This window comes from Lissotriton helveticus, chromosome 3_1 (assembly GCF_964261635.1).
Source record: "Lissotriton helveticus chromosome 3_1, aLisHel1.1, whole genome shotgun sequence".
Classification (NCBI taxonomy): Eukaryota; Metazoa; Chordata; class Amphibia; order Caudata; family Salamandridae; genus Lissotriton; species Lissotriton helveticus.
The window spans coordinates 488,897,729-488,925,254 of record NC_136061.1 but is presented as its reverse complement, the minus strand read 5'-3'; the positions used below and the strand labels follow the sequence as shown (position 1 = coordinate 488,925,254).

The 27,526-nt window shown below is 41.8% G+C and overlaps 1 protein-coding gene across 4 annotated transcripts in view; it reads right to left on the bottom strand.

Moving 5' to 3' along the window:
• The window catches only part of ANKAR (ankyrin and armadillo repeat containing), a 1,199,016-nt gene that overhangs the window by 657,980 nt on the left and 513,510 nt on the right, over nt 1–27,526 (bottom strand). For all 4 annotated transcript variants that reach the window (XM_078680368.1, XM_078680367.1, XM_078680369.1 and 1 more), the window contains 3 exons: nt 15,563–15,607; nt 14,566–14,613; nt 12,496–12,697 (listed from right to left, as the gene is read on the bottom strand). In XM_078680368.1, coding sequence (XP_078536494.1) covers nt 12,496–12,697; nt 14,566–14,613; nt 15,563–15,607 — 295 coding nt within the window. The remainder of the gene's footprint in view (nt 1–12,495; nt 12,698–14,565; nt 14,614–15,562; nt 15,608–27,526) is intronic.

Sequence of the window (27,526 nt, the reverse complement as noted above, 5' to 3'; positions counted from 1 at the left end):
CCTCCCTTTTTTGGGATAAAAAAGAGAGGAGAGGAGACAGGAGATTTCGAATGTCTAATAAATCCATTGGCCAAGTATTCATCTAGATAATCTCTTAAATGTTCGTTTTCTTTATCGGTGAGTGCGTAAATTCGACTACACGGTAGGGTAGCCCCGGGCACTAGGTCTATTTGACAATCGAAATCCCGATGAGGTGGTAAGGTATTGGCTTTTGATTTGTCAAACACTTCAAGAAGATCAGAATATTCCTCAGGAATTCCTTCCAAAAGTAAAACACTTTTTGAATTCAAGGGGAAATTGCTACCTTGAATCAGTACTTTTGAATCTTGTGACAACAAACAGTTTGATGTACAGTAATTGGAGTCTAACAACACTGTCCTCTTAACCCAATCAATCTTGGGATTATGTTTAGTAAGCCAAGGTATACCCAAAATCAAGCGGAATTGAGGAGCGTCAATGATGTCAAAGGTTATGTTTTCTTTATGGACACCTAAACAAGTCATGGCGAGTGTTTCAGTGTGAAATTGAATTAAACCTGAAGATAACTCCTTCCCATCAACTGCCCTGACAACTTCTGGATGTTCTTTGGACTTAGTCTTAAAATCTAATTCTTTCAAAAACATAGTGTCAATAAAATTGCCTGTGGCTCCTGAATCAATTAAGGCGTCTACCGTCCAATGTTTCCCTGTTTCTTTGAGGGACTGTAAAGAGACCTTTATACTAAGATGTTGGGAAGTTATTTCCGGAGTTATGGAGGCCAAACTAGAAACCTTACTCGACAATCTGACCTCTTGATTTGCCGAGCTAGTTAGTTTTCCGACTGCTGTACTAAAGCTACCTCAGGATTCTTCCCCTTGGGCTTGTTTGGGCGCACTGGGCATTCTTTAACCAAGTGGCCTGACTTGCCGCAATACAAACATTGGTTTAATTTTCTTCTTTTGTCTTTTTCCTCTTTACTTAGAGGACCCTTGATAGTACCTATCTGCATGGGTTCTCCTAAATCAATCTTAGGTGTGCTTTCTGTTCTCATACTGTTATTTCTCTCTTTAAAAGAGAAGACCTTTACTTCTGACTTTCCTCTTTCGCCTCTTCTTTCTGACAATCGATGATTCAGTTTTACCACTAAGTCTATGAAGTCTTCTATAGTATCTGGAGGATCTAAGATCTGTGTGACCATATCCTTTAATTCGTCTTTGAGTCCTTTGTAAAAAAGGGAAACCCTTTTTTCCTCTGGCCAGTGAGCTTCAATTACTAGTCTGTTAAATTGAGAAATATAATGCAGTAAATCCGATGAACCCTGTTTTAATTGTAACAACTCATGATCCGCTGATTGAACAAAGACATGTTTTGCGAACAGTTTTTTCATGGTATTTTTGAATGCATGAAGATTATAAAGAATAGGGTCATCGCGATCAACTATTGGCACTGACCATAAGGCTGCATCTCCTCCTAAATACGAAAGAACAAAGGCTACTTTAGAGGAGTCATCAGGAAAGGCTGCTGGTTTTGCTATAAAATGTAAATGACATTGATTTAAAAATATGGAAAATTTATTACTATCTCCATAAAACCTTTCTGGAGGTGCTAAGGGAACAGGTACTGGAGTTACAACTTGAATCTGAGTTGACGTTGAAGATGGAGTAGAATCAGAATGCAAGGTTTGAAACCCTGGTTGAAAAGTCGCGGGTTTCAACACAGACTTCTGAGTTGGGGAGAAATTCCAAGTACTAGGACCAGAGGGAACAGATTGCATATTACTTCGAATATCAGCAACCTCTCTACGAAGAGCTGCATTATCAGCTTGAATAGCAGTTAACAGATTCGCCATATCTTGCAAAGAATTTGCAATGGAAGGATCCATAACGTCTGGGCGGAATAAATGTCGTGGGCTTTGCCTTCTGTCAAGGTTACAAGCACCCTTACCTGTAGGTCGCTTGTAGGTGGATTCCGCAGAGACGTTATGGACCAACTTCCCCAAATTCTAGGCAATTCCTAGTGATTATATTTATTACACTGAGGTAATCATTTAGAAATCAGGGAGGTAGGCCGGATCGTGGACGCTACCTGCTTCCTTATTGTCGACCTGCGAGGCAATAAAGAAAGCTTTTGTAATCTCAATTGTGTTCCTATTCTCAATTATACAGCACGAACTTTTCCTTCTTTTAAGTTTCTTTTTAGAAATTAAGTGCTATCCTACCTGCGACTGTTAAGGTCTAGGCGTCACGTCCGTGTTGTCGTCGTGAAGGGTGAGGCAGGGTAGAACCGTGTTGAAGAGAGATGAGTTGTCTGAGAATCACTTTGCCACTAGAGAAATAAATGGTAAGAATAAGTTACTTCCTTTCTTAAGTCTGTCACTTCTACCACAATTCCTACTATGTTATTCCCCACTTACTCACTCTCTGTATCTTAGTTGTGCCTTCCTTCACTTTTTCTTCCTAGACAAATAAAATTATAACAACACTTTGCACAAAAGCATACAAACTGACTACGTTTCAAAAGTTAGCCTTGATTCTTCTCAAAGCCCTAAGAACCAAAAGAATGTCCTTTCAGAAAGTCTCTATTCAAAGTCTCACATCAGATCTTCAAAACCAAGTCCAGGTAAGTTTGTTCGAGTTTCAAATCTCTTGTCGCTTGCTTGCGTAGGGCGCCTGATGAGTTAAACAAATAAAGAAAGTTTCACTTAGCTTTTGTATTTTTCTTCCAAGGTGCGATGTCAAGTTCCAGACCTTCGACTTCCAAAGGGCGTTGGCTGGCGTTTGCAGACTCCGAGGATTTTCCAGGACGATCCTGAGCTGGGCGGTGATAAAAGGCAAAGCGACGAGCAACTTTGGGTGTGGCCTTTTATAGCTGTGCCACACCCAGGGATTACTGACGTAATGCGCACCTTCCCCTGCGTGCGGAGCGCACCAAGCTTATGCGTGCGTTTTCACTGCATGCGCTCGCACAGCTGAAAGCTCCGTACAAGCGCACCAATCTTGTGCGTGCGTTTTCACTGCATGCGCTCGCATGGCTGACAGCTCTGTAAGACAACTGGTAAAACATTATACGCCTGCAAATGATTGATTACAATAAAAGTATAACATCTCCTCTAGTGCCCAAAGAAAATGTCCAACAATAGCGTTCACCTTCAATGACAGAATACAGATCACCTTGAAGTGAAAGCACAAACACTTGAACAGTTAGAACATCGTTTACAAACACTACACCTGACATATCTGGAGTGCTGGTTGCACGGGACAGGGGTGGGTTTCCTGAGGGGGCAAACTACTTTTGTGGGGGCCGTGGGCGCCGGATGTATGTGATTCATGACAGTTTCATGCTAAAGTTTCTGTTAACAGGATACAGTGATCACTTCGTTATTATTGCATATGTCCTTTTCACTAGGGGTGCTCTCTGGTCGGGCCAGATGACCTACCTCTAGTAAATGGTCCGGGTGAAACTGGCGTATCAATCAGTGGGGAGTAGATAGGCATGACAGATTACAACGGGGGACAAAGGTCCGCATTACCTACCCTTTCACTACTTGCAAAGATTTTCCGACGTTTATTTGCAAACAGGGAATACCTCCAAAAAGAACCAATTCCCAAACAGTCAATGTTCGGGCAAACAATCAATCAATGAGGAACGAAATAGGCACGACGTGTTAAAGGTTTGCGTTACCTACCCTTCACTATCTGCAAAGGGAGAGAGAATATTCCTATTCTTCCCCGTTTGCAGGCAGAGAAGATCCTTAAGAGAACCAACTTCGAACAATTCAATGCTCGATTCAAACAATCAATCAATGGGGAGAAAAATAGGCATGACGGATTACAATGGGGACAAAAGTCTGCATTACCTATCCTTCACTATCTGCAAAGACTAAACAGAGTATGGCGACTCTGTGCTTGTTTGCAAATAGAGAATCTCTCAGAAACAGTCAATAAGTAATACTAGTATTTTCAAACAATCAATCAATCAATTTTCGCAATTTGTCGTGTGTCACGACCTTACCCGGACCGGACCATGTGGACAGTTCTTCGCCTTCCTTTTTCCAGCGCCCGATCGTTCTCTTTCTCCATGTTTTTACCGCAGCATTCCTGTGGGATTCCAGTCAGGACAATAGGTCACTTGAGAGAGGTCCGTTCGGAATCGGTGAAGTTCATTCAATCGGCAGCCGGACGAGGGCCCTCTCAAGGCAGGTATACTCCAATCATTTAGATGTTCACCCCATCGTCTGGACCTCTCTTACCGGACCTTATGTCGCTGATGGGCCCCGCGTTGGGACGCCAATTGTAGAAAGGTCAGCCCATAACGCACCGGATGCCCAGGCTGCTGGTGCAGGGCGACTCTTAGTTCCCATCTTGAATAATTACCAAATAAAGAGACGGGCGCTGAAGGCAGGAAAACAAGAACAGAGTTTATTACTCATGAGGAGAGCATGTCATTTGGGACACTCGCATAGTGTCTTCGGGAGGTGCTCTAACAAGTTTCTCTGAGGCTTCGTCTTTTATACACAGGTTTAAGGCACACACACATCCTTCATTACAATCAAGGCATTGTGAAGCATGAAGATATTCCAACACGTGGCTACAGTAGGGGCCCTTATCCTTCATGCAATAGGAGGGGGCTGTCACGCAGCTGAGTGTTCTGCTGATTCCATTGGAATGTGTGTGCCTGATCGAATCTCAGGGGGTGGGGTGGCCATGATCAATAGTGGCTTCTTTCAAGAGAGACGAGTGCATACAGTAGTGGGCAATAAACTGTATCCTCGGGCTAAGGGATGACCAGCGGTCCGTGCAAACAATTAGGTTCAGAGGAAGAGGTCATCAAAGGAGAGATATTCATGAAAGAAAAGATCAGTGTGGAAAATCGAGCGTAGAGAAAGGGTTTATCCAAAGAGGGGTATTCATGAAAGGAAAGGAGGTGTTGGTCAGGCGCGGGGTGTGATCCCTAGAGACAGAGTCATGCGGGAGGGGAGGTGCTCATGACTTGTACATGTGAGAGCGGGGGCGGTCAGGGTGCATGGGGGAAGCTTGCAGGGTCAGGGAAGTGTGACGATGATCGATCGTGAACAAGGAGACCATGATACCTAAAATGGCTGTCGTGTACGTGTGTGCATGGGTCTATGCTAGCGGGATGACACAGTCAGTGTTTTAGCAATATCCGTTCTGCTTACAACAAGGGGTACAGTGAACACAAAATGAACGCCGCTTATGTACATACACATTGCCATTTTCAACAAGCGTCTGAAGGATCTGACTGCATATTTACTGCATTGCTGGATAGTAGGACCAGTGTCCTCAGGTGGATGAGAATTAGGCAATGGAAAAGGTTTTTGTTGAATCTCCCGGGATATTCCACAGAAAGTTCAATCAGTGAATGGTACTCCACTGGTGTCAAGGCCAGTCGAAGAAAGTTATGTTGCTTTGGCAATGACCACAGAACTCCATACAGAAATGGTTGAGTTAGACATAATTAAATCAACATAGTATACTATAATACTTTGAGTACCTTGGTTCATAAAGCACAACCCCTACATCAACTGGCCAACTTAGACAGTGTTGCTCCCTCTCAGTTTTGCCATGAAAACTATTATGCCTTCAATTATTACTTATCTCTAAAATAAGTCAAGTAAGATGTTTTTTCGAAACCCAAGAAATTGTATCTACACTTCATAACGATTTAGATGGTGAAATAGCTTTTGAACCAGGATCTGCAGTTCCTTTTTTTAGGAATTGTTAGCTGTCTGAGAAGAAGGGTTTGAAAGAGTACCTCTAAGAAAATCTTTAGAATGGCTTGATTAACCATTCCACTTATCTGGCTGGAGCATGTTTATTCTTTTAGCCTAAGAAGTTCAATAAGATGAGACCCTTTATCGACTATAGAGGGTTAAATTGGGTGACCATTAAGGATGGTTATTCCGCCCCCTTAATTAAGGCAATACTTGAATCTGTAAGAGGAGAACGCATTTTTCCCAATTTAGATCTTTGAGGAGCGTATCATCTTGTGCATGTCAAGGTAATAGATGATTGTAAATCAGCCTTCTGAACCCCTTTTGTTCACTTTGAATACCGGGCCAAACACGCTGAACTGTGAAACACTGTAGCCATATTCCGAAGATTTATGGACCATGTGTTTTCAGATATGTTGCACCAATTTGTGGTAATATATTTGGATGATACCCTTTTTTTCTCTAGCAAAATAAGTAAGACCATTATCAGCATATGGGAGAAGTGTTATTAAGGTTGAGGCAAAACAATCTATACTGTAAAACACACACATGTGCGTTTGATCAGTCTGAGGTAGAAAATTAAGGTTACTGTTTAAAGTATAAGGGACTATCCTTGGATCCTAACAAAGTGTCTGTAATTGTGGACTGGCCACCACCTTCAAATATCAAGGAAACTCAAAGCTTCCTCAGAATGCATCATTTTTAACTCTTTGCCCAATTAACTACTGACATAACTCAAATTCTAAAGAAACAACAACTTAGAAATGATTTTTGCTAGGGATTCAAGAGTTGAACAGGCCTATTGCAAACTGAAGGAAGCCTTCACAAGGCTGCAATCTTTTCGCCATCCAGACCAAACTAAAACATTCATTGTTCAGACAGATGCCTCAGACACAGCAGTTGAAGCAGTTCCTCTGCAAAAACAAGATGACAATGGTCTTGAACATCCAGTATATTATTTTCCCCAAATCATGCTGGATTGTGAAAGAAACTGCTCATTTTTAGAGTAAGAGTTCTTGGCCATGAAATTTGCCTGCAAAGAAATGAGACACTACTTGATTGGAACACAATAACCTTTCAAAGTCAGGACAGACCGTCATAACTTACAGCACCTCTGAAATCTCTAATGCAGAATCAGTCGCTACTACTTACTTAGTCAGTATGACTTCTACATTACTATATTTCCAGCTCCAAGAATATTGTGATGAATGCTTTATCCGAAGGTATTCAGACAGCCCACTAACTTTTGAACAAACTTGATTCAACCACAGCAAATGATTGCATCTGTTCAGTCATTGTTTTGAAGAATCCAGACAAGTTATTTCCTGAGTAAAGGCTGGAGATCTGGAAAGTCTTTGCTCAATCAAAAGATACAAACTATACTTTGAAGAGCAATTGTTATATACACAATTCAAAGAGCTAAGAACTAAAATTCTACAGATGTTTCGTGATTCGCTGGGCAGCAGGCCTTGAAGGTTTGAAGTACACACTAGATTTCACCCAAGGCTGAGGATCTTGCTTTCAGTAACACAGATCCAATGTTGGATCTGTGAGTTCATTGAACAATTAAAAACAGAAAGGAGTGCCTAAATGTAGACCAGGTCCTGCAGCCAGCCTTGATGTAATTAGCAGGGTTTGGCTACCCATGGAGGGATGAGTGCAGGACCTGGCTGGAGGCCAGGCCTAGTGGCCAATCCCCGCTGTATGCACTGTGGGCGTTGGCCACCCAAGGCGGTTTGGGTAAAGAGCCTTTACAGTGAAGTTATTGTATGCTTTGTTTATAACACCGCAATCTTTATTTTTAAAAAACAGAGAAATTATTCTAAAAACAGATTTAAAATCATCAGCGGGTCCTAAGCTATTGTGGAGTAGTGTCACCCCACCAGTAAGTAGCCGCAAAAAATAAAAAATAAAACAATAATAAACTCTTGTTTATTATCGTTTTATTTTTCTCTCAGAGCCAAGGCTTGGGGATGGTGCCTGGGCAGTGACAGGCTGGAGGAGAAGTGTAGGGCACTGCCTCCACTTTGCATGATGGTTTGGCCAGCTGTTTCAGGTCGGCCAAACCAACATGTGCAGTGAAGCCCTCTCCAAACTCAGCTGCATTGCTGGGTTGGAAAGAGCAGGCATACGCTCCCAGCCTGAGAGGGAGCGAAAATCATCAGCGCGCAGGCCAATTCTGATGATGCTTTCAGCACCATGAAAGCAGCGTCAGGATTGGCCACAATGCGCTCTGGAAGCCTGTGCCTGGAGAAGCTAGGAGCGCAATGCGGCGAGAAGGTAAGTGTTTTTTTTTGTCCCCCTCCATTCCCGTTGCCCACCTCACCCCGCCCTGCCACTCTGACAACTCGCCGGCCACTATCGATTAAAATACAATTATGGTTACGAATTAAACAAAAAAAAAATGAAATTTGCAGGTTATCATTACGAGCACAATCCATAATCATGTAACAGCCATGCAAACCACAACTTGCATGCCAAATGCAATCATTATGATCTCACAATTTTTATAGCAATAATTAGTAACACGAACCTTATCGTCTCAGGAGACTTCAATATGTTCCTATCAAAATCATCAGGGAAGAACTACCTAATGGAAGATTATTTGTATGTCAGGGAGATTCCACCTTGGAAGTGTGCCCTTGGGGCAAACAAACAAATGTATCAAAAAGCTTATCAGAAGACCTAACTAATTTGGGTCTGATTTCGGCAAATGGGCGAACGCCGGGGGACCGCCCCCAAGCAGCAACCTTCCATAACTCGATTACATCATCAGCGATTGACTATACCTTCTTGTCCTTTTCACTGTTTGCATTAGTACAAGACTTTAAAATAGGAATATCTGACTGCAGCGACCACCTTCCGCAAGAACTGTCACTAAGGGCACAAGGGACAGCGCTAACATTTTTGGCAAATGGCCCAAATCTACTAACCTCAGCAAAATGCAACAGAATTAAGTGCAATACTAGCGATCCAGAACGATTAATGGAAGAAGCAAAGAAGAGCTGGGAAAGCACCGCCAAGTTGAACGACAACAAAATATTCGCCTGGCAGTCCTTCTTGAAATCCTTTGGCCCAATGAACACCAAGCACAATTCCGTTAAAGAAACTGACCTACGGTCAAGTGAAAAAAACACATTCTCCGGCTTAAGAAGCAACTCAAAAAATTACCCTCAATCTCCTCTAACGCTTAATTTGAGGGCAATAAAAACAGCCATTAACAGCACACTCCGCGAACTGCGGAAAGATGGGAGTGATAACGGTTTAGTGTCCAAATTGAGATCACTAAAATGCCAAAAGAATAAAACTCTGTGGCGAATTAAACAAGAAGCCGCGTTAAAAACTTGGGCACAGCTACTTTATGATTCAAAAAACAACAACAGTGCAAGATTCTGGAACACTGTAAATAAAATAGACAATCCGAATGCCCCCCGAGTAAACTCCCACATCACAGAGGTAACTTGGGTTAATTATCTGTTCAATCACTTTAATGACGAGGAGCCAAGCACGGGTCATCGAAATCCGGAATTCTGTAAGCCGACTGCGATGGCTCTAAAGTCTCCAGTTGTGGACAACAACTTCCCAGGTTCGATTGAGCAGTTGAAGGGACACATTGCGAAAGGACGGAAGGAGGGAGCCCCAGGCCCAAATGGAATTCCTCCCATCATCTATAAACAAGATCCAAATTATTTGGCTGAACAATTGTTCCCGCTCTTTATAGACTCCTGGAGGGCTGAACAGCTTCTGTCCTCCTGGAGGGGCTCAATAATAGCTCCAATCTATAAAAAAGGAAATAAGAACGAGGCTAAGAACTATAGACTCATAGCCTTTATAGACATAGACGCAAAATATTTCTCAGGGCTACTCCTGGAAGAACTAACCTCCTGGGCATCAAATAAAAAACTAATCCCTATCAACCAAACTGGATTCCAAAAAAATCTAGGGACTTCGACTAACATTCTAGCCCTCTCCCTGCTGATAGATGCTGCCATTAAACATAAAAAATCATTATATGCGTGTTATATCGATTTCTCCGCAGCTTTTGATAGCATTGACAGAGGGAAATTGTGGTCAAAACTTTCAAAGTGGGTGGTGGACTCCAAGCTGCTCAACTTATTGATCTTACTGCATTCAGACACCTGGGTCCAAATAAAACTGGGGGCCGACCACAAAAGGGTTGAAACCCTGTTCAACCTTTTTATGTCTGACCTCTCTAAAGATCTGGACGAATGCAACCATCATGCCCCAAAGCTAGGGGGCCTTACATTGTCGAATTTATTATATGCAGATGACCTGATACTAATCAGCCACACCCCAGTAGGCCTGCAACATCTTATCTACACAACTAGTACATTTTCCCAAATAAACGGCCTGACCATAAATACGGAAAAATCGAAGGTGATGGTCTTTAATCAAAAATCAAAAAAGCAAATATTTCAATGGTCTCTGCATGATCTCAAAATGGAAACAGTTCAAGAATATAAATATCTGGAGATAATCTTCGATTCTAACGGCTCATTCCAGCGACATGCAACAACAATAAAAAACAGAGGGATTTCACTGGCCATCGCTTTAAAAAATATCAAGAACAAAATAGCGGGCCCAAATTTAATCCCCTTGCTGGACATATTTCGCGCAAAACTGCTACCATCAATAACCTATGGCAGCGAATGCATGAGAGGGAGAGACAAAGACACTTTAGACAATGCGGTCAGCAAAACACTGCGAATACTCTTCTCACTCCCTCCTTATACTTCCCCAGCAGAGCTACGGTTGGAGTTCGGCTTACAGAAGCAGCAAATTGCACGTAAGGGCGCATATGCAGAATGCTGGCATAAAGTTAAGAACGCGGCAAAAGACTCCCTGAACGCCCACCTTTGGAAAGTACTGGAGACAAACAAGGGATCCCCTGCAATGGTGTACCTCCAAGCAGCTATAAAATCCATTGTATTAAAAGACCTTTGGGACTAGAGCTGCTCACATAAGTGCTTCAAGCGCCTGGTCAACAAGTCAGTGAAAATCCTTTCCATGGAAGAAGACAAAGCAGCGTTAACTAGGAGATCACATGGGTGGTATGTAATCCAAAGCTATACCAGCGCTTCACCCCAACCATACCTCAGCACCAGCTTTTCAAGGAAGGTGAAGGAAGAATTCCTGCAGCTGAGGATGGGGGTAATCCCGTCAAAAACCCATTTTCCCCCATGGAAATGCCTGGAATCTAATTCCAACTGCAGGCTTTGCGATAATCCAAAGGAGGACGTTTTACACTTGTTATGCAGCTGTAAAGCTCTAGACAGTGCCCGAAGGGGCCAACTAACCCAGCTCTGGAATCAATATGGTGTGCGATCTCGCAGACAAGCCCTGTTGATCAGCTTTAAGGGAGAAGATATTCAACTAGCTTGCCGACTAGTGCGCTTCATAAAAACAGTTAATACGATTCAAAATCCAGAGGCCAGCGATTGAACTAGACTCATAAAGATCCACTTTTGCACTTTAAGAAAACTTTTTCGTGATCAACAAAGACTTAGTAAATGCTGAACGGTTTCTTCCTTATTATACAAATGCAATCCATTGTACTACTTTGTATGGATTTTTCGCCCATATTTTTAAGTTTCTTTTATTGATTTTATGCGCTTTTTTGTAAAACTTGTGATTGTGAATTTGTTTGTTTGCTGTTTTTATAGAGTCATTGCAAAGATTTTTATTAATCACGCAATAAAGTAAAGTAAGTTTTTTTTTAGTAACACCCACAAGCGAAACATAATTCAACAAAACATAATCAAACCAATTAATGATACTGCATTCATAGTCGTCTCTGTGATAGTGCTAATGTAAGATTCACTCTCATCCTGTAAGATTTACAATATATGTAATTAATTGCATCTGTTTCAATAACGTGAGGTCATGAACATTGTATTTATATTTGGTGTGCAAATGCCCGTGTGTGCTTTGTGCACAAAATGCAGTGGTATAAACATATATTTCAGAGGGAACCAAAGAATATGGAGAATATTTTGTGGATCCCTTTGAAATATGGTCTTTATCCTCATAGTGACAAATCCCAAACCACTTGGAAGACCTTTACCACTGTGTCAGGGCTAGAAGGATTATGTAACATGGAGGACAGAGGTATGTAGTAAGGTTGTATACATTTTGCGGCACTAAATCTGGTAATATTACTTTCATCCATTTGAACTAGCACAATATTTTTTTAAATCTGCAAATTATGTGTAATATGCATTAATCCATAATGATGCAGTAAATGCTTCAGCCACAGACACGCATAAATACACAAACCCTTACCATTTTCCAGTTTGTTAGCACTAATGTATTCATGAAAGGTAAACACAACTTTAAACTCTCAAATTCCAAGTACTGGCCATTGTTAGCTGCATTTTCAAGTTTCAGTTTTTCAAGCTACCTTTCCAAAAATAAAGATGTAATTTAAACAATAAATATCGGGCACCACATGTAATAATGATCTAAACTGCCATCTCAGAGTTTTGGTGACATTAACACATTTTTCGGCCTTGGCCCTCGTGGTATATGATGTCACCAGAATCCCTCCATGGCATTACTGGGCCATATTATACTTTACATGCATAAATTACTTATATAATTTCTTGGATCACAAAGTCTTCGCCGGCAGCTACGGCTGTCAGGCCAAACCTTTAATAACATTACTTGATCATTCATTATTACAATGATTACCTTTCAAGTAAGCATTAAACCCCATATTGCAGAATAATTCAGACGGACCCTACTCAAATGCGTCGCTCACTTACTCCGCCTCTGTCTCCATTTCTAATAAAGCAGGTTCTCTTCTCAAAAGAACTCTAATAGCAGGAATATTGCCATAAAATGCTGCAAAATGGATAGCCGCCCATCCTCGCTTGTCAGTGATGGTAACATCGGCCTTCAGGGTCAAAAGGCAATAAAGGGCTTCAAGAGACCCACATTGAGCTGCGAGATGTAAAGCGGTAGGGCCTAAAATCAGCAGAAAAATTGATTATTAAGGTATTGCTAGTGTTTATTAGGAATATAATTAAGAGTACATAAACATGATGATACATTGTGTGAAACATCAGCATTTTCCTTTGATACAACAAAGCAAGTGCTGGAGGACTGTTCAGGGTGATAACACTTTTAAGCCAGCACAAGCCCTGTTCCAACCATCTCCTTTTCTTGAAGCACTGTTCAACTTCTCTAACTATCAAGAGCACACATTCAATTTCCCGCTCTTCATTCTCTCTCTCTTTCTCTCTCTCTCTCTCTCTCTCTCTTTCTCTCTCTCTCTCTCTCTCTCTCTCTCTCTCTTCATTTAAAATAATTCCTTAGTCCCTCCAACTTTGTTTTCTCAGAGAGTACCTGAGAAACCTGGCTTGCCTACTCTTGGAAGTTTGCAAGATTCCCCACCGCTCCCGTTGTCACTAAAAAGGTAAAATGCTCACATAAAATTACCAACACACCTTTCCTACTATATACATTATTCTCATTAAGTTTGTAAAGCATTCTATTCCCTTCAAAGTTCATATAAAATAACCAACATTCGAGATTGGTTTTAATCCTAAATAAAGAATCACAGTATTCCAATTTTATAGATTAATAGAGGCAAAAAACGTTTATCTATGTCTATACTTATTTTTAAATATGAGAAAAATACGGAAATAGGTCCCTTCAGTGACCTCTGATGAAGTCAATCATGAATGCCAGGCAATGTAGACTGACACACAAGGGAACTGAAATAAGGGCAAGCTTTCCTAATAAAGTTTTAAACAGTCACAGGTGTGCATGTGTATTAAAATGTTAATGATTTATGAGTGCACCGCTTTCGAATTATGCAGACACGCAATTGTAAGTTTAGCTTCAAAGGTTAAATAAATCTGTAAATATACTAGCTTCGACGTCATTTGTTTACGTAACACAAAATAAATAATGATTAATACAAATTAAAAGAGCAGCAAATAAAATGGGCAATTACAAAATAAAATGTGTACAAAATAAATACCCAAATAAAGTCCCAATCATAATTCATTATGGTGTCACAATGTTTATGAATATACCTGAGAAGATGAACAAACATATAGCAATGAGTTGTGAGATTACTTCAAATATCGTATTTCAACCACCAACGAAACTGGCACTGCAACTGTTTATGGAAAAATAATTGCTCCAAGTGTTTGTTTGTGAAAAATAGAGAGGGCATTCCACAGGAAGTTATTCCAATATTTCCATACCCCCAGTTCATATCCACTTCCTTCTTAGATTAAAACCCATTTGGTTCCTATTGGCCTCTTTGTTCTTATTCGTTCCTCTTCCTCTAACCTTCTCTTTTTTGAAATCCACACAGTGCTTGGACGCCCATTTTATGGTCTGGTCTGACAACGCAGCTGTCAGCATACAATTTTGTTACAATCAAAACAAGATGGGTTTTGACTCCGCCCACATGTTGGCAGCCAGGAATATATGTTTTAATTGGGCAGAGGTTGTGTGCTTCAACAAAAAAAGTGCTTGCCCTCCACACAACTGTGGTAATTTTGTTTATTTTTCCAGCTACTGGAACTTGGACTTTCAGGGGCACCCAAATGCTACTGTAATGCTATCAAGGTGTCTCAGATAACTAGATAATTTATATCGCTTTTGTTCTGGCAGCATCACAGATGGGAGGAGGGAAGTCATTAACGTACATCAATTTTTAGGTATGGCATGACAATGTATTCATTACCCAGAGCTATTGGCATTGCCAATACTGAGTGTGTGCTTTACAAAATCCATCCACCAATCAATCAATCAATCAATCAATCAATCATTTATTCAGTTACAGGTGATATAGATGTGTAATGAATCCAGCTCACCAAGTCTTTCCAACCACATGTCATCGCTGTCCTGTGAAAAACTGTTGCCTGAAAAAGAATACATAGTTTCAGGTCAACAACACTTGGCAATTATTCCAAACGCTGGTAACGATAATGCAAAAAGATTATTCTGACGTGTCACATTTTCTAAACATTTTGAAATGCACAGATGTAAGATTTTAGACCCCCTCCTACCTCCTGAAAATTGTTTTTACGTTCTTAAGTCTGGCACGACCTACCAACTTCACACTAATCATGACAGTGAGTGGTGCCATGATGTAGGCCAAACGCCCCCTGTCCTTTTGTTTTGAAATAGGTTCCTCTTCTCCTGGACTAAACTCATTGTCTGCTTTCTTAATCGGTGCTATTTTGAATAGACTGTATTTTTTGATTGACACCTCTATTTCATTCATGGGTGGGAGACGGGTCCTTGCACTGGTGCACTTTGCAATCCAGGAAAATACATGTGGGTCACGCTCCAACATCCTTACATTCCTCTCTGGATGCCTGCGCCTCCCGCCAACAAGTATTGGCCACGAAGGAACCCAAATTAGCATGATAAGCAGCAATGCAGCCAAAGGGTACCGTCCTAAACTTGTTTCTCAGCTAAAAGTTTTTTCTGAGTGGAATAGGCCAGATCTGATTCACTTGGCACTTACGCGTGCAACCAGTGGCCAGTAAAACAAGTTTATGTGTACATTTTCACATAACTAGTCAACGCACATTTCGTATTAATAATTATATTTTTCTTAAAGCAATGAACACAGTGCCATTCTATTGAACATTGGTCTACTTCCTAGGTGTGCTTAATCCTAAATTAAACCCCATAAAGAAAACCACAACCCTTGCTAAAAACCTAAACTCTCAATTATAAAGGCTTGTGTTCATAAAGAACAGTGGCCCTGCCACAGTAAGGTGTTTGTGTCCCAGTGTTTCCTCTCGTTTACAATGTCGATAGGTTTATCAATAATAAGCATATGTCTTGACTTAGACTCACCAAGCTTTTCATCCGAGATTTCATTTTCCAGTGAGGAATGCTTGCCTGAAAGAGAAGACAGAACTTCATGACAGCGACAATTAGCACTCGACTCTCTCACTCCCTCCCTCTCTCTCTGGTAATTAAAATGCATGGTGAATATCCTTTTGTGCTGCGTTTTCTAAACATTTTGGAATAGATTATTGTACCAGTTTTACACAGTGCTTTTTATTCCTTTAAAATATAGTAAACTCTATTAACACAACCCTAGACTTGGCAGAGAGTGCCCATTTACATAGGCCAGAGGTCACGCAGGCACTTTAAAAGAGGTTTCTCTCCTCATTGGGTCGATTGGCTGTTTGATTCCATCAGGTGCTTTGGCTAAGAAGACTCTCAGTCTGTAGATTCAGTCGTGCCCAGTAGGGGACCCCTCGTTATCCCCCAACGCCACAATCGGCCGTAGTGCTCGCAGTGTCGCTACCACCTGTTACCTGACAGTCTATCAGTCTCTCTCCTGGATTTGTCAGGCCTAACAGGATTGCACCTGGGTCTTGGGGGCATCGTGATCTGGAACATTTAGTTTATTGCTTTGAAAAAGTTCATCCCAGTACTCAGATAGTATGACGCATTGCCATCTGGTACGTGTCAATATCTCTTCTTCATCACAACCCCTTCACGATGGAAAGTCTTATTCCAATTATGGACTTTAGCCAGGGTTTGGTTGCAAAAATGGTAATTTTGCATAGCCTTTCCCTCCTAGTGGAGCTACGGGAAGATTTGTGTTTCGTAGAAAGCTCGTTGACATTCCCAACCCAAGAACTCCTTACCCCGCTCTCTTCCACCTCTTTGATCCACCAATTTTCCTACCTATTGATCGCACACTAGTAATTTATATAAGGAGGATTTCATACATTTGCTATGATCCCCTTTCAACATCTACTTCTGATATAAAAAAAAAGGTCTCCATACCGATTTTTAATTGCAAAACCCATTGTCAAAGCTGGGCGTAGCTGCACTTCTCATAGAATTCTTCTTTTACACTCCTTTGTTCGACTTTTGTTATGACTTCGTACCTATTTATTTATCTGAAAGCTCGCTCATGTGCAATTCATTTTCAATATCATTTCCGTTCCGGGAACAAGTAACGTCTATTGTAACTGGTCTTTACATAGTGTCTTTCAGTATTTAACAATGTTGCTTGCCTACAACAAAATAGAATACACTCCAAGCCTTCAACAAACCACTCCTTCAGGGTGAATAAAAATAAAGACCAGTACAACCTAACCTAGACTGGAAATTACTTTATGCACGCAAATGTGTTCTATGTTATGAAATTGAACAGCAAGAAATTGCTTTTAAGCTAACTGCATGTGATGCCCTGTACATGTGTCATGAACTTCTACTTTGATGGTGCTATCTTGTCTATTGCTAGTTGCACACTCACGATAACAGCTTGACTCTTCTTTCGCGGGAGTCCAGGATGTTTGGAGGATGCAGGGTGTACATGCGCTCTCATGGCTTCACACATTTTTAGTTGGGAAGCCACTGTATTGGCCTCGCTTAGGACAATCCTAGGAAGGCAACTTGTGCCCCAGCATCCAACTATGGCAGCTCGGCCATTCTGGGTTGCTCCTTCTGGTGCTTAGGACTGGCAGTGGAGGCCTCCAGGCTAAGAATTCTCCACCTCAATGTCAACTCAGTTTCTTCTCCTCATGGCCAGCGTCAGAGCCAGTTTCTTGAGGCCATGGCTAGCTACTAGGCGCTAAAGTCCTCAGGGACTCCATTCCTGGGGCTGCAACATAAAAGAAAAGTGGAGGGGGGTGTGCGGTACCCCACTCGAGCCTGTAAAGGCACTGTGGACCCTGTCCCCTGGGGCTGAAGAATAAATATAAAAGGAAGGGGTGCACAGACCCCCACCCAAGCCTCTAAAGGCACCGGGGACACAATCCCGGGTGTCGAAACATATACTTAAAGGGCAGAGGAGTACACTGCCCACTGAGCTGAGCCAAGAAAGGCCCCTGGGACCCCTGCCCTGGGCCTGACTCCTAATATGTGTCCTGCGGCAGTGGCGGCTGGTGACATTTGAAAGTCCCGGACGGTGGCCAGCCGGGCAACTGCTGGGAAGCTATTTCCAGCCTACATAGAGAAAATGTAGAGTGCGCATGACTGCTTTGGTCGGCCCGGGGCCGACCAAGCAGTCTGGCCACTCAGAGTGGTGCAAGCCACTCCTACCCAACCTGCCCACTTGCCCGCCCGCCCCCAACCAGGCACACCTCTGCCTTCTGCTTTCTCGCAGCGCGAGAAGCAGAAAATAAAATTATATTTAAAATACCATTTGATTTTCTGCTTCTCGCACTGCGAGAAAGCAGTGGGGCGGCGCTCCTCCACCCTAATGGAGGAGGAGGAGTCGCCATTGTCCTGGGGTTCCCACCTCAAGGACACTGTTTCCCTGCCCGCAATAGTGTTTTTTTCCTTCAGTGAATGTGTAAATACATATGTATGTATATATATATATATATTACCTACTGGCGGTCGCCAGTAGGTATATATAGTTAGGATTTTTTCTCTATGGGTTTTTTGAAAATTCTATGTCTAATAACTTTGGCGTTTGTGGACGGAATTGGCTGAAATTTTCAGGAAAATGGCACATTTTGTTTCTGAGCAGCCCTTGAAAATTTGGGGGGGGGTTCGTCCAGTGGGGGCCGAGAAAAAAGGGGGGTCCCAAAACGTGTTTTTAACATTGAGTTTTCCATAGGGCGGTTGGCCTCACTTTTAGCCCGAACGGCTGAATGGATTTGCACGAAACTTGGCAAAATTGTAGGGACTGGTAGCCCGATGTGCCTTTTGTAGGTCTCAATATATGTGCTCCAGTGGATTTTGAGAAATTAACGTTTAAAAAAAGATATATATCTGTAACAGCGGACCGGGCAGCGGCCCAGGACGCGTACTTTTCGCGCAACGGAGCTTTGTGAAGCGAAGCTGATTGGTTCTCTGGCGTCTGTCAACATTCCAAACAGTCCGTAGCGGCCGCCATCTTGTCTCTCGGTAGGATCGAGAGACAAGAGGAGGCCAAAGCGAAGGGGCAAATGACCATAAGGGGGAATAGTAGATCCTCGCTGACCCCCTAGGTTTGATGTGGAGGTTTTAAAAGGGCCCCGCGGGGCAAAAAAAAAAAATAATAATAATAATCGAACGGCTGAATGGATTTGCACGAAACTTGGCAAAATTGTAGGGACTGGTAGCCCGATGTGCCTTTGCTAGGTCTCAATATATGTGCTCCAGTGGATTTTGAGAAATTAACGTTCAAAAAAAGATATATATCTGTAACAGCGCTCCGCCTCGCGTAACGGAGGTTTGCGAAGCGGATTGGTCATTCTGTCACTGGGCTATAGTTGGGCTACATCTGGCTGATATTTGGGCTACATTTGTTTTTTTGTGTGTCTGGCGGCCATCTTTGGGCTACATTGGGCTACATTGGGCTTCATTGGGCTACATTTGGGCTCCAACATATATATAGGCCAATGTAGCCCAATATATATTTTTCAAAGTTAATTTTCGTAAAAACCACTGGAGCATATATCTTGAGACATAGCAAAGGCACATCGGGCTACCAGTCCCTACAATTTTGCCAAGTTTCGTGCAAATCCATTCAGCCGTTCGAGCTAAAAGTGAGTCCAACCGCCCTATGGAAATGAAGGAAATGAATGGGTAATTTGTAATTAGCAAATAGCTAATCGCAAACTAGGAATGGTAAAGAATCGCTATTTATTCCTTAAAGTTCGCTATTTAGGAAATGCAAAAAACTTTGATGATACATATGGCGGTTCATCTCTAACAAGATAAGAAGCATAGGGATACATTTATGATGACTGGCGCATCACCAGGGATGTGTTAGTCATTCTGTGCCGCTGTTCCGTCACCTATGGTGTGCTGCATTTACAATGCGGCGCATCATGGGGCAAAAACAGCACAGATGCGTGATGTATCTGTGCCGTAAAGGTGGCGCATTGCTGGAGTTGTATCGCAAGTGTGATGAAGCTCCAGCAAGGGTCGGGGGTGCCCCTGTCGCAGGGTTTCTGTTCTCACACAGAACTGTGGACAGAGGATTGGAACCTCGGCGAATTAGGGTGTCCCAAAACTCACGTTAGTAATCAAAAACTCCTTAGCAAGCTAGGTACAGTGTCACATTGGATATAACAAACTCTCAATGTTTAGACAATCCAGAATATGAACTTATAGTACCTCAGGATACGTGGAACTCATGAACAGTCGGTCGTTATATATTTCTTAGAAACCAGAACATGGAGTTAAGAAGAACACATGTGTATTTGAAATGTTTATTTACTAATGCCGTCTTCTGAGGCGTAGTATCTTAGATTATACAAGTACACATATTATCAGTAGCAAAATTACCAGCATAGTCAGTAGTACATAAAAAGCGAATGGTGACAGTATGTTAACATGCTGTAAATGAATAAGAGTTAGCAACACTTATAAGCAGCCGCGGGCCGTGGAGGGAGTTACGGTGAGGCAGGGAGGCGGGGAGGGGGAGAAGCAGGGTGGAGAATACAAGTACACATATTATCAGTAGCAAAATTACCAGCATAGTTACTAGTACATAAAAAGCGAATGGTGACAGTATGTTAACATGCTGTAAATGAATAAGAGTTAGCAACACTTATAAGCAGCCGCGGGCCGTGGAGGGAGTTACGGTGGGGCAGGGAGGCGGGGAGGGGGAGGGGCAAGGTAGAGAGGGCTCCACCCTGCTTCTCCCCCTCCCCGCCTCCCTGCCTCACCGTAACTCCCTCCACGGCCCGCGGCTGCTTATATCTCACCCTCCCTAATACACATATTATATTATTTGCTAAGAAGGTCTCTTTGTGTTGGTTTAGGGCGTGCCCATACTTTAGTGTCTTAGATTTGAAGGAATCACATCAGCATACACCAGCTCTCTCTTCATGTGAACCGCATCAACTGTTGTGTATGTGTGTTCGGCAAAGCAATATAAAACCCGCCTCATGCCCAGAATTGGCAGAAGTTGCACTTATGTTATGAGTATGAAGTCGTGGAGATCAGACCTCATAACAATTCTGTATCGTGTTGTTCTTGAAACTTTAGCACTCGCTGTACAGATATAGTTTAACAAGCAAAGCAGATAGTAGAGCAATAACATATTATTCTCATGTAAACCACGATGAACTACTAGGTGGAAAGCTAAAGCAACAACTAAGTGTCGTGTGCAGAAGTTGCAAAAAAGGAAAAATGGCGTTTAAACCGGTAATGAGCCCATGCTAACTTAACACGGTGTAAAGATATCCAGGACCTAGATGACATCTCCCCATGATCCGGAAACGAACTGAATAAGATAATAGAAGTGCCATCTCATGAGAGTAGATTGCAAGTTTATATGTGGACGGTCCGCAAGGTAAAGCATTAAAAACTAGGAAAATTTAATGCTAAAGAAAAATAAAACAGCCAAGTACTTTATCGAGTCTTAAGCCAATAGGCAAGGTAAATAATAAAAACTTGACAAATAAGTCAATGAATTGTCAATGAAATGCTAGTACTCAGCATATCAAACATGAAAAAGGTCTATGACATAACTGTGTATGCAAAATAAGCTGCAACAGCCTCCAATAGGAAGTCACCGTCTTCATCCGAAAACAGTTCAGCCATCCAATTTAAAAGCGGAAAAGAACATACGTGCTCTCCCAGCACCGGATCCTCTATCACCATCAGAGGACAGCTCGGTGGGTTTTCAAGAAAGCTCTGTTCCAAGAAAGACTGTGCTGCCGCCAGTAAATTCCAGGGACCAAGTAGTCCATTCATCAATGCCACAGCCATAATCCTTTCGCCAGGACAAACCAACTCGTGAGTAATGATAGGAGTCATCAGCTGATTAAAGTCGACGTCAGGAGAAACCGGTCCGCAGAGACACAAATCAATGGCCCAATCGAAATCACAGGTCAGGCAGTGAAATACAGGCTGGACACAGGTGAAGTAGGAGAATCGAAAAGATAATCCATATGCCGTGCTTAATATCGCCAACGGCATTGTGCCATAATATTCTAGCATGCGATTGCGGAACAGTGTCAGCATCTGCAGGGTGGGAGGTTGCATAGGAGGGACATCCATATTTAAAAATGTAAAAAAGCACAAGAGCGTCCGCTGGTAATGCAAGTAAAAATGCCAATCCACGAAGCAGAGTGGAGAAAATATAATGAAAGGAAGCAGGGATGACTCCAAAGATTTTCTCAAATGAAGTCACGAGACCACTGGTAACAACTTTAAAAAAGTGCGCCAGGGCCTTTGTGGAGGATGCGTTAAAGATAGTCGGAACCATCTTGCTGAAATTGAAAGGCAAATCTTAATTGAAAAGGGTCTGCACCTCTGTACGGGTGTTCGCTATGTGAAGCACGAAAGTTTCACGGGCCGAACTCAAGGACACCTCTCTCTGAGACAAAAGAGCTCTTATTCTTGCCATGCCGTTGAAATGTGCTCCCAAGGTTGGTATTTGTGGCCAGATTGAAAACTCCCTATGTTCATGTGTGGGAGGAAATAGAACATTTCTGCAGCAAATAACCCGTTCACTTACTGTTACGATAAAAGGAATACTTTTAATTAACTCAGAACAATCTTCATTATTGAGCATCAAATAACTACCATTTTCCAACAACTTGAACGTGGGGATGATAGCAGGAACTGGCGTGCCTTGCAACACGCAAGATATATTTGGTCGGTGTTTGTTGCATGAACCGTGTAACTGTATGTGCCTACACATTAGTGAATGATCTGGCGTCTCAGTGCATTCCTCTCCATTCAGATAAACTTCTTGATCATCTTTGAAACATCTGTATGTGTATGGAAGCGACCAGACCTCATGAAGAAAAGCACTACCTAAAGGTTCATAACGACCTATTGGTATATATTTCATACAATTTGAAAACTTATATACAGCAAAAGGCAGCGTTATTAAACCGTGGATAAGGCACGTTGCCAAAAAACCCGCAATCCTCTGCTGATGATTTCACTGAGCATGTCATGAATGATGTAATATGTGACATCATCAGCAGTGGATTACGGGTAATAGTATCTCTAGTTTACTCCCCTATAGCTGTCTTTCTTTTAACATAAGTGTCTGTTTCCTTCCCTTATACTTACTGTTTTTGGTTCGCTTCCGGTTCGCGTACCGGCGAGCGAACTGGGAAGCGAACTAAGAGAAATAGAGGTTGGCACAGTTCCAAATATTGTACCAATTTTTTAATAACGGGGAGGTAGTTCTGAAAAGAACTTTTTTTTTAATTGTTTTTTTTATTAATTTTCGGAACATTTTTTTACTTTTTTTGAATTTTTCTGAACAGTTTTATATTTTTTGGGGTTTTTCTTGGAGGGGGCAATGAAAACGATTCATTGTAAAGGGCTCAACAGGAGCAACAAAACAAAAAAAGAAGTATTTATTATTTTGGGCGTTTCGTACAAACTTGCATATGATAGTCAATAGCTCTGTTGATCAGAGTGATGCTTCTTTCTCCGTAGGAAATGAATCCATCGCAAAATACGCAGATGTGTTTTACTTCACCAAATTTCATTTGTATATTTGGCACCATCTCCCTGCCCTCTGGTCCCGTTACTTCCGGTACAACAGATCTTCTGGCCATAATAGGGAGATTATCTAGGTCGTTCCAAAACTGTGCAGCACTGTAGTTGTTAGGATGCCACCTAGTCATATGGCGATGCATTGTGTAGTTTCCGAAACTGTATTTTTTCTCGGTTCCTCTGGACAGTCTATCTTGACATATAAGGCAAGTTACGTATCTTGCATTTACTTTTTTCTGACCTTTGGGAATTTTAAAAAATTGCCAAATGAAGTTTTCTTTCCGGTGAGACGTCTTGGGCTGCTCAGGCAAAAACTGCCTCTCTTCGTGCTCGTCGTCCTGTTCCTCTTCTTCCTCTTCTTGTTGAATTATAACTTGAGCAGGTGGTCCACTCTTCCTTGGATGTGGTGGAGGTGGTGGGGAAGCACCAGCTGAAGCTACTAAAGAAGCCATTGCTCAGTGATCACAAAGGGTCTTTCTCTCACAATGATGAAAGTCAGAGTGAGGAAAGAAGGAGGGATTTTCATCATTTGGGAAAAACAAGAGTTCTCAACCAATCAAAAGTGTTCATTTTAGATTATATGACCTAGTCTTACATCATTAGGAAACCAAAAGTGAAATGAACCAATGAAAAGTGTTATTACCAAGTCACATGACTTGCTGTGTTTACGTTAAGCGCTTTGCAGGGCCTCACGGTTTGCTTCCAGAAACCTGCGCTTTGCGACTCGCTTCGCGTACCAGTTCGCTAACGTAGCACGTCATATGACGTATCACGCGACAACGTGGAACGTCATGCGGACGGGAGGCGTCACGATGTTGTTTTCTAACGCGGCACTTGCGGTAAAGAAACGTTTACCGGCTCGCGGTCTATTTCGCGGCATCAAGGTCAGCTAACGGGAAGCTTCCCGATTCGCGAAGCGGGAACGTAGAAAAAAGAATATATAAAAAAAAAATTTATTCATAAACATATAAAATATATTTTTGGATTTAAAGAAGAATACATTTTACAGCTACAGATATTAGCTGTTAAAAAACCAATGAAATTCACAGAAAAAACCATAGGTTATAGACCATATATAGTTAGGAATTAGCATTTACAAAACCTTGAAAATTCACTGAAAAAACCATAGGTTATAGACCATATATAGTTAGGAATTAGCATTTAGAAAACCTTATTTTACTCACACAAAACCATTGAAATTCCATATATAGTTAGTTGCACTAACTATATATCGCGCACCCGCAATCCACTGCTGATGATGTCACATATTACATCATTCATGACATGGTCAGTGACATCACTGATGACATCACTGATGACATCTCAAATGACATCACTGATGATATCTCATTTGACATCAATGGTCACATCAATGATGATATCATTAATGTGACAATACAATGCATCTCCTCACACTTTAATATAACCTCTGTTACACCCAGTGTTAAATACAGAGTATAATTTTTGAAACCATTGACACACCAATACTAGTTACTACATACGCACTCACTGATTCCTACGTCTACACACACATTCACTCATTCACCCATACAATCATTCATACATACAATCACTCATCTTTACAACACTATCATATGCACTCATACACCTATACAGACACTCACACTCTGCCACTCATCCATGGAGTTACTCACACACCTAGTCAGTCCTGTAAAGAATCAATCACAGTTCCATTTTCTAATCTACACAGTTAAACATAGAGTACCTTACATTTTCAAACATATACTAACACATACTTACTCTCTTATAGAATCACTGATACAAGTACACATTGATCTGCACAGAGTCACACACCTCCCAGCCAGCCATACACACACTCAGTCTCCCATACAAATACTTGTGCAACCAATCAATAACCCATATAGCTACTTATATAGCTACTGATCAACACATGCAGCAGCTTGCACAACAACAGACATGCTGATGCACACTTTCAGACAGTTTAGTCACTAACCCGTGCATTTAGTAAGACGCATTTAATCACTCACTCATACAGTCAATCACGCACCTACTAAAACCTTCATTCAGACACTTATACATCCACTCATTCTTCAATATGTAAAACATATTTAAACTTTACAGAAACACATAATCACTGGATGTTGTCATCAGTGATGTCATTTGAGATGTCATCAGTGATGTCATCAGTGATGTCATCAGTGATGTCATCAGTGATGTCACTGACCATGTCATGAATGATGTAATATGTGACATCATCAGCAGTGGATTGCGGGTGCGCGATATATAGTTAGTGCAACTAACTATATATGGAATTTCAATGGTTTTGTGTGAGTAAAATAAGGTTTTCTAAATGCTAATTCCTAACTATATATGGTCTATAACCTATGGTTTTTTCAGTGAATATATATATATATACATGCACATTCACTGAAAAAAAAAGGTTACAGGAAAGTAGTTATAGTGAGGCTCAGATTTCACTCGTACAAAACCAGTGAAATTTAGCAGTTATAGTTACTCGAGCTAAATATAAGTTAACACACCAATAATGCACTGCTTATGACCTCACATATTACATCCCTTATGACATGGTCAGTGACATCTCTGATGAAATCTCAAACAACATCACTGATGACATCATCCAGTGAGTGTAAGTATTTGCTCAGAGTTTTTGGGTGTTAAACATATATACTAACTTACTACAAAATGTAAATTAGTATACTAGGTGCACTACTGCTGAGCGATACTAACATATATTAAGTGAGTGGCCGAGTCACTGTATGTATACTTGTGTGTATGGGTGTGTGAGTGGCTGTAGGGGTGTATAAGTGAGTAGCTGTGTGGGTGAGTGAGATGCTGTGTGAGTGGCTGTATTGGTGAGTGAGTGGTTGTGTCAGTGGCTGTATGGGTGATGAGGGGCGGTGTGAGTGGCTCTATGGGTGGGTAACTAGGTGAGTAGTGACTGTATGGGTGGGTAAGTGGGTGTCTGAATGGCTGTATGAGTAAGTGACTGGCTGTGTAAGTGAATGCATGGGTGAGCGAGTTGCTCTTTGAGTGGGCGTTTGTTTAAGGGCGTTGGTGTGTGAGTGGCTGTTCTGGAGACTGAGTGTCTGTGTGAATGACTGTATGGGTGAGTGAGCGGAAGTGTGAGTGCTTGTATGGATATGTCAATAGGTATGTAAGTGATTGTGTGTGAGTGAGTGTGTGAGTGCTTGTATGGATTAGTGAGTGGCCCTGTTGAGAGGCTGTTTGGGTGAATAAGTGGGTGTGTGAGTGGCTTTAAGGGTGAGTATGTGGTTGTGTGAGTGGCTGTATAGGTGAGTGACTGGTTGCATGAGTACCTGTATGGGTGAGTGAATGGTTGTGTGAGTGGCTGTACGAGTGAGTGAGTGGGTGGGTGTGTAAGTGGCTCTATGAAGGCGTGAGTACTGGCATGGGTCTGTGAACAGGTATTTGAGTTGGCATATAGAGGTTGTATGGGGGTGAGTGGGTGTGTGAGTGGTTCTGTGGATGAGGTCATCAATGATGTCATTTGAGATGTCATCAGTGATGTCATGAGTGATTTAATATGTGAGATTATAAGCAGTGCAATGTGGGGCCATGAGTTACAGTTAGCTCAGGTAACTATAAGTGCTGAATTTCACTGGTTTTGTAGAAGTGGAATCTGAGCATAACTATAAGGTCTATGGAACCTTTGTTTTTTTCCAGTGAATTTCTAAGGTTTTTTAAATTCTATATCCTAACTATAACATCTCTGTAACCTTTGGTTTGTTAAGTGACTTCCAATCAAGGGTTTATTAAGCGCAACTACTTACTCGGGACAGTGGCGGTGGGTCCATTGGGGGCGTTGGGGCGTTGCCCCACTAGCCACCGTCGTCGTCACGCGTTCAATTAAGTATGTGCAGTGATTCAAAAATAAATTATCCTAAGAAGCGCACTCACAGTCTGCGTGCGTCAATGAGAGCCAGCTGTACCGGGACAAGCCCGACAGAATCGGACATCGTGGAAGGGTCACGTGCAATGATAAAATTGTCAAATGTAAGACTCATAACAACTGTAGAAGCAAAAATGTGATCTATCTCCTGGAGTGTCCTTGCGGGCTTTGCTATGTTGGAGAAACTGGCAGAGAGGCAAGGACTAGGCTTCAGGAGCATAGATCTGCGATAAAAACGAAAAAGATCACTGCTCCAATTGTTTCACATTTTCTGGAAAAACAGCATGGTGAAAGTGACTTCAGATGGTTCATACTGGAAAGGGTAAAGATCGGAAAAAGAGGTGGAAACATTGTTAAGGCCCGTAAAAATAGAGAGCAGTGGTACATTTCTCATTTGAATACAGTCAGACATGGACTTAACTCCCGTGAAGAATGGGAACGTATAATTGGGGGTAAGTAGAATGGCCCTTGATATT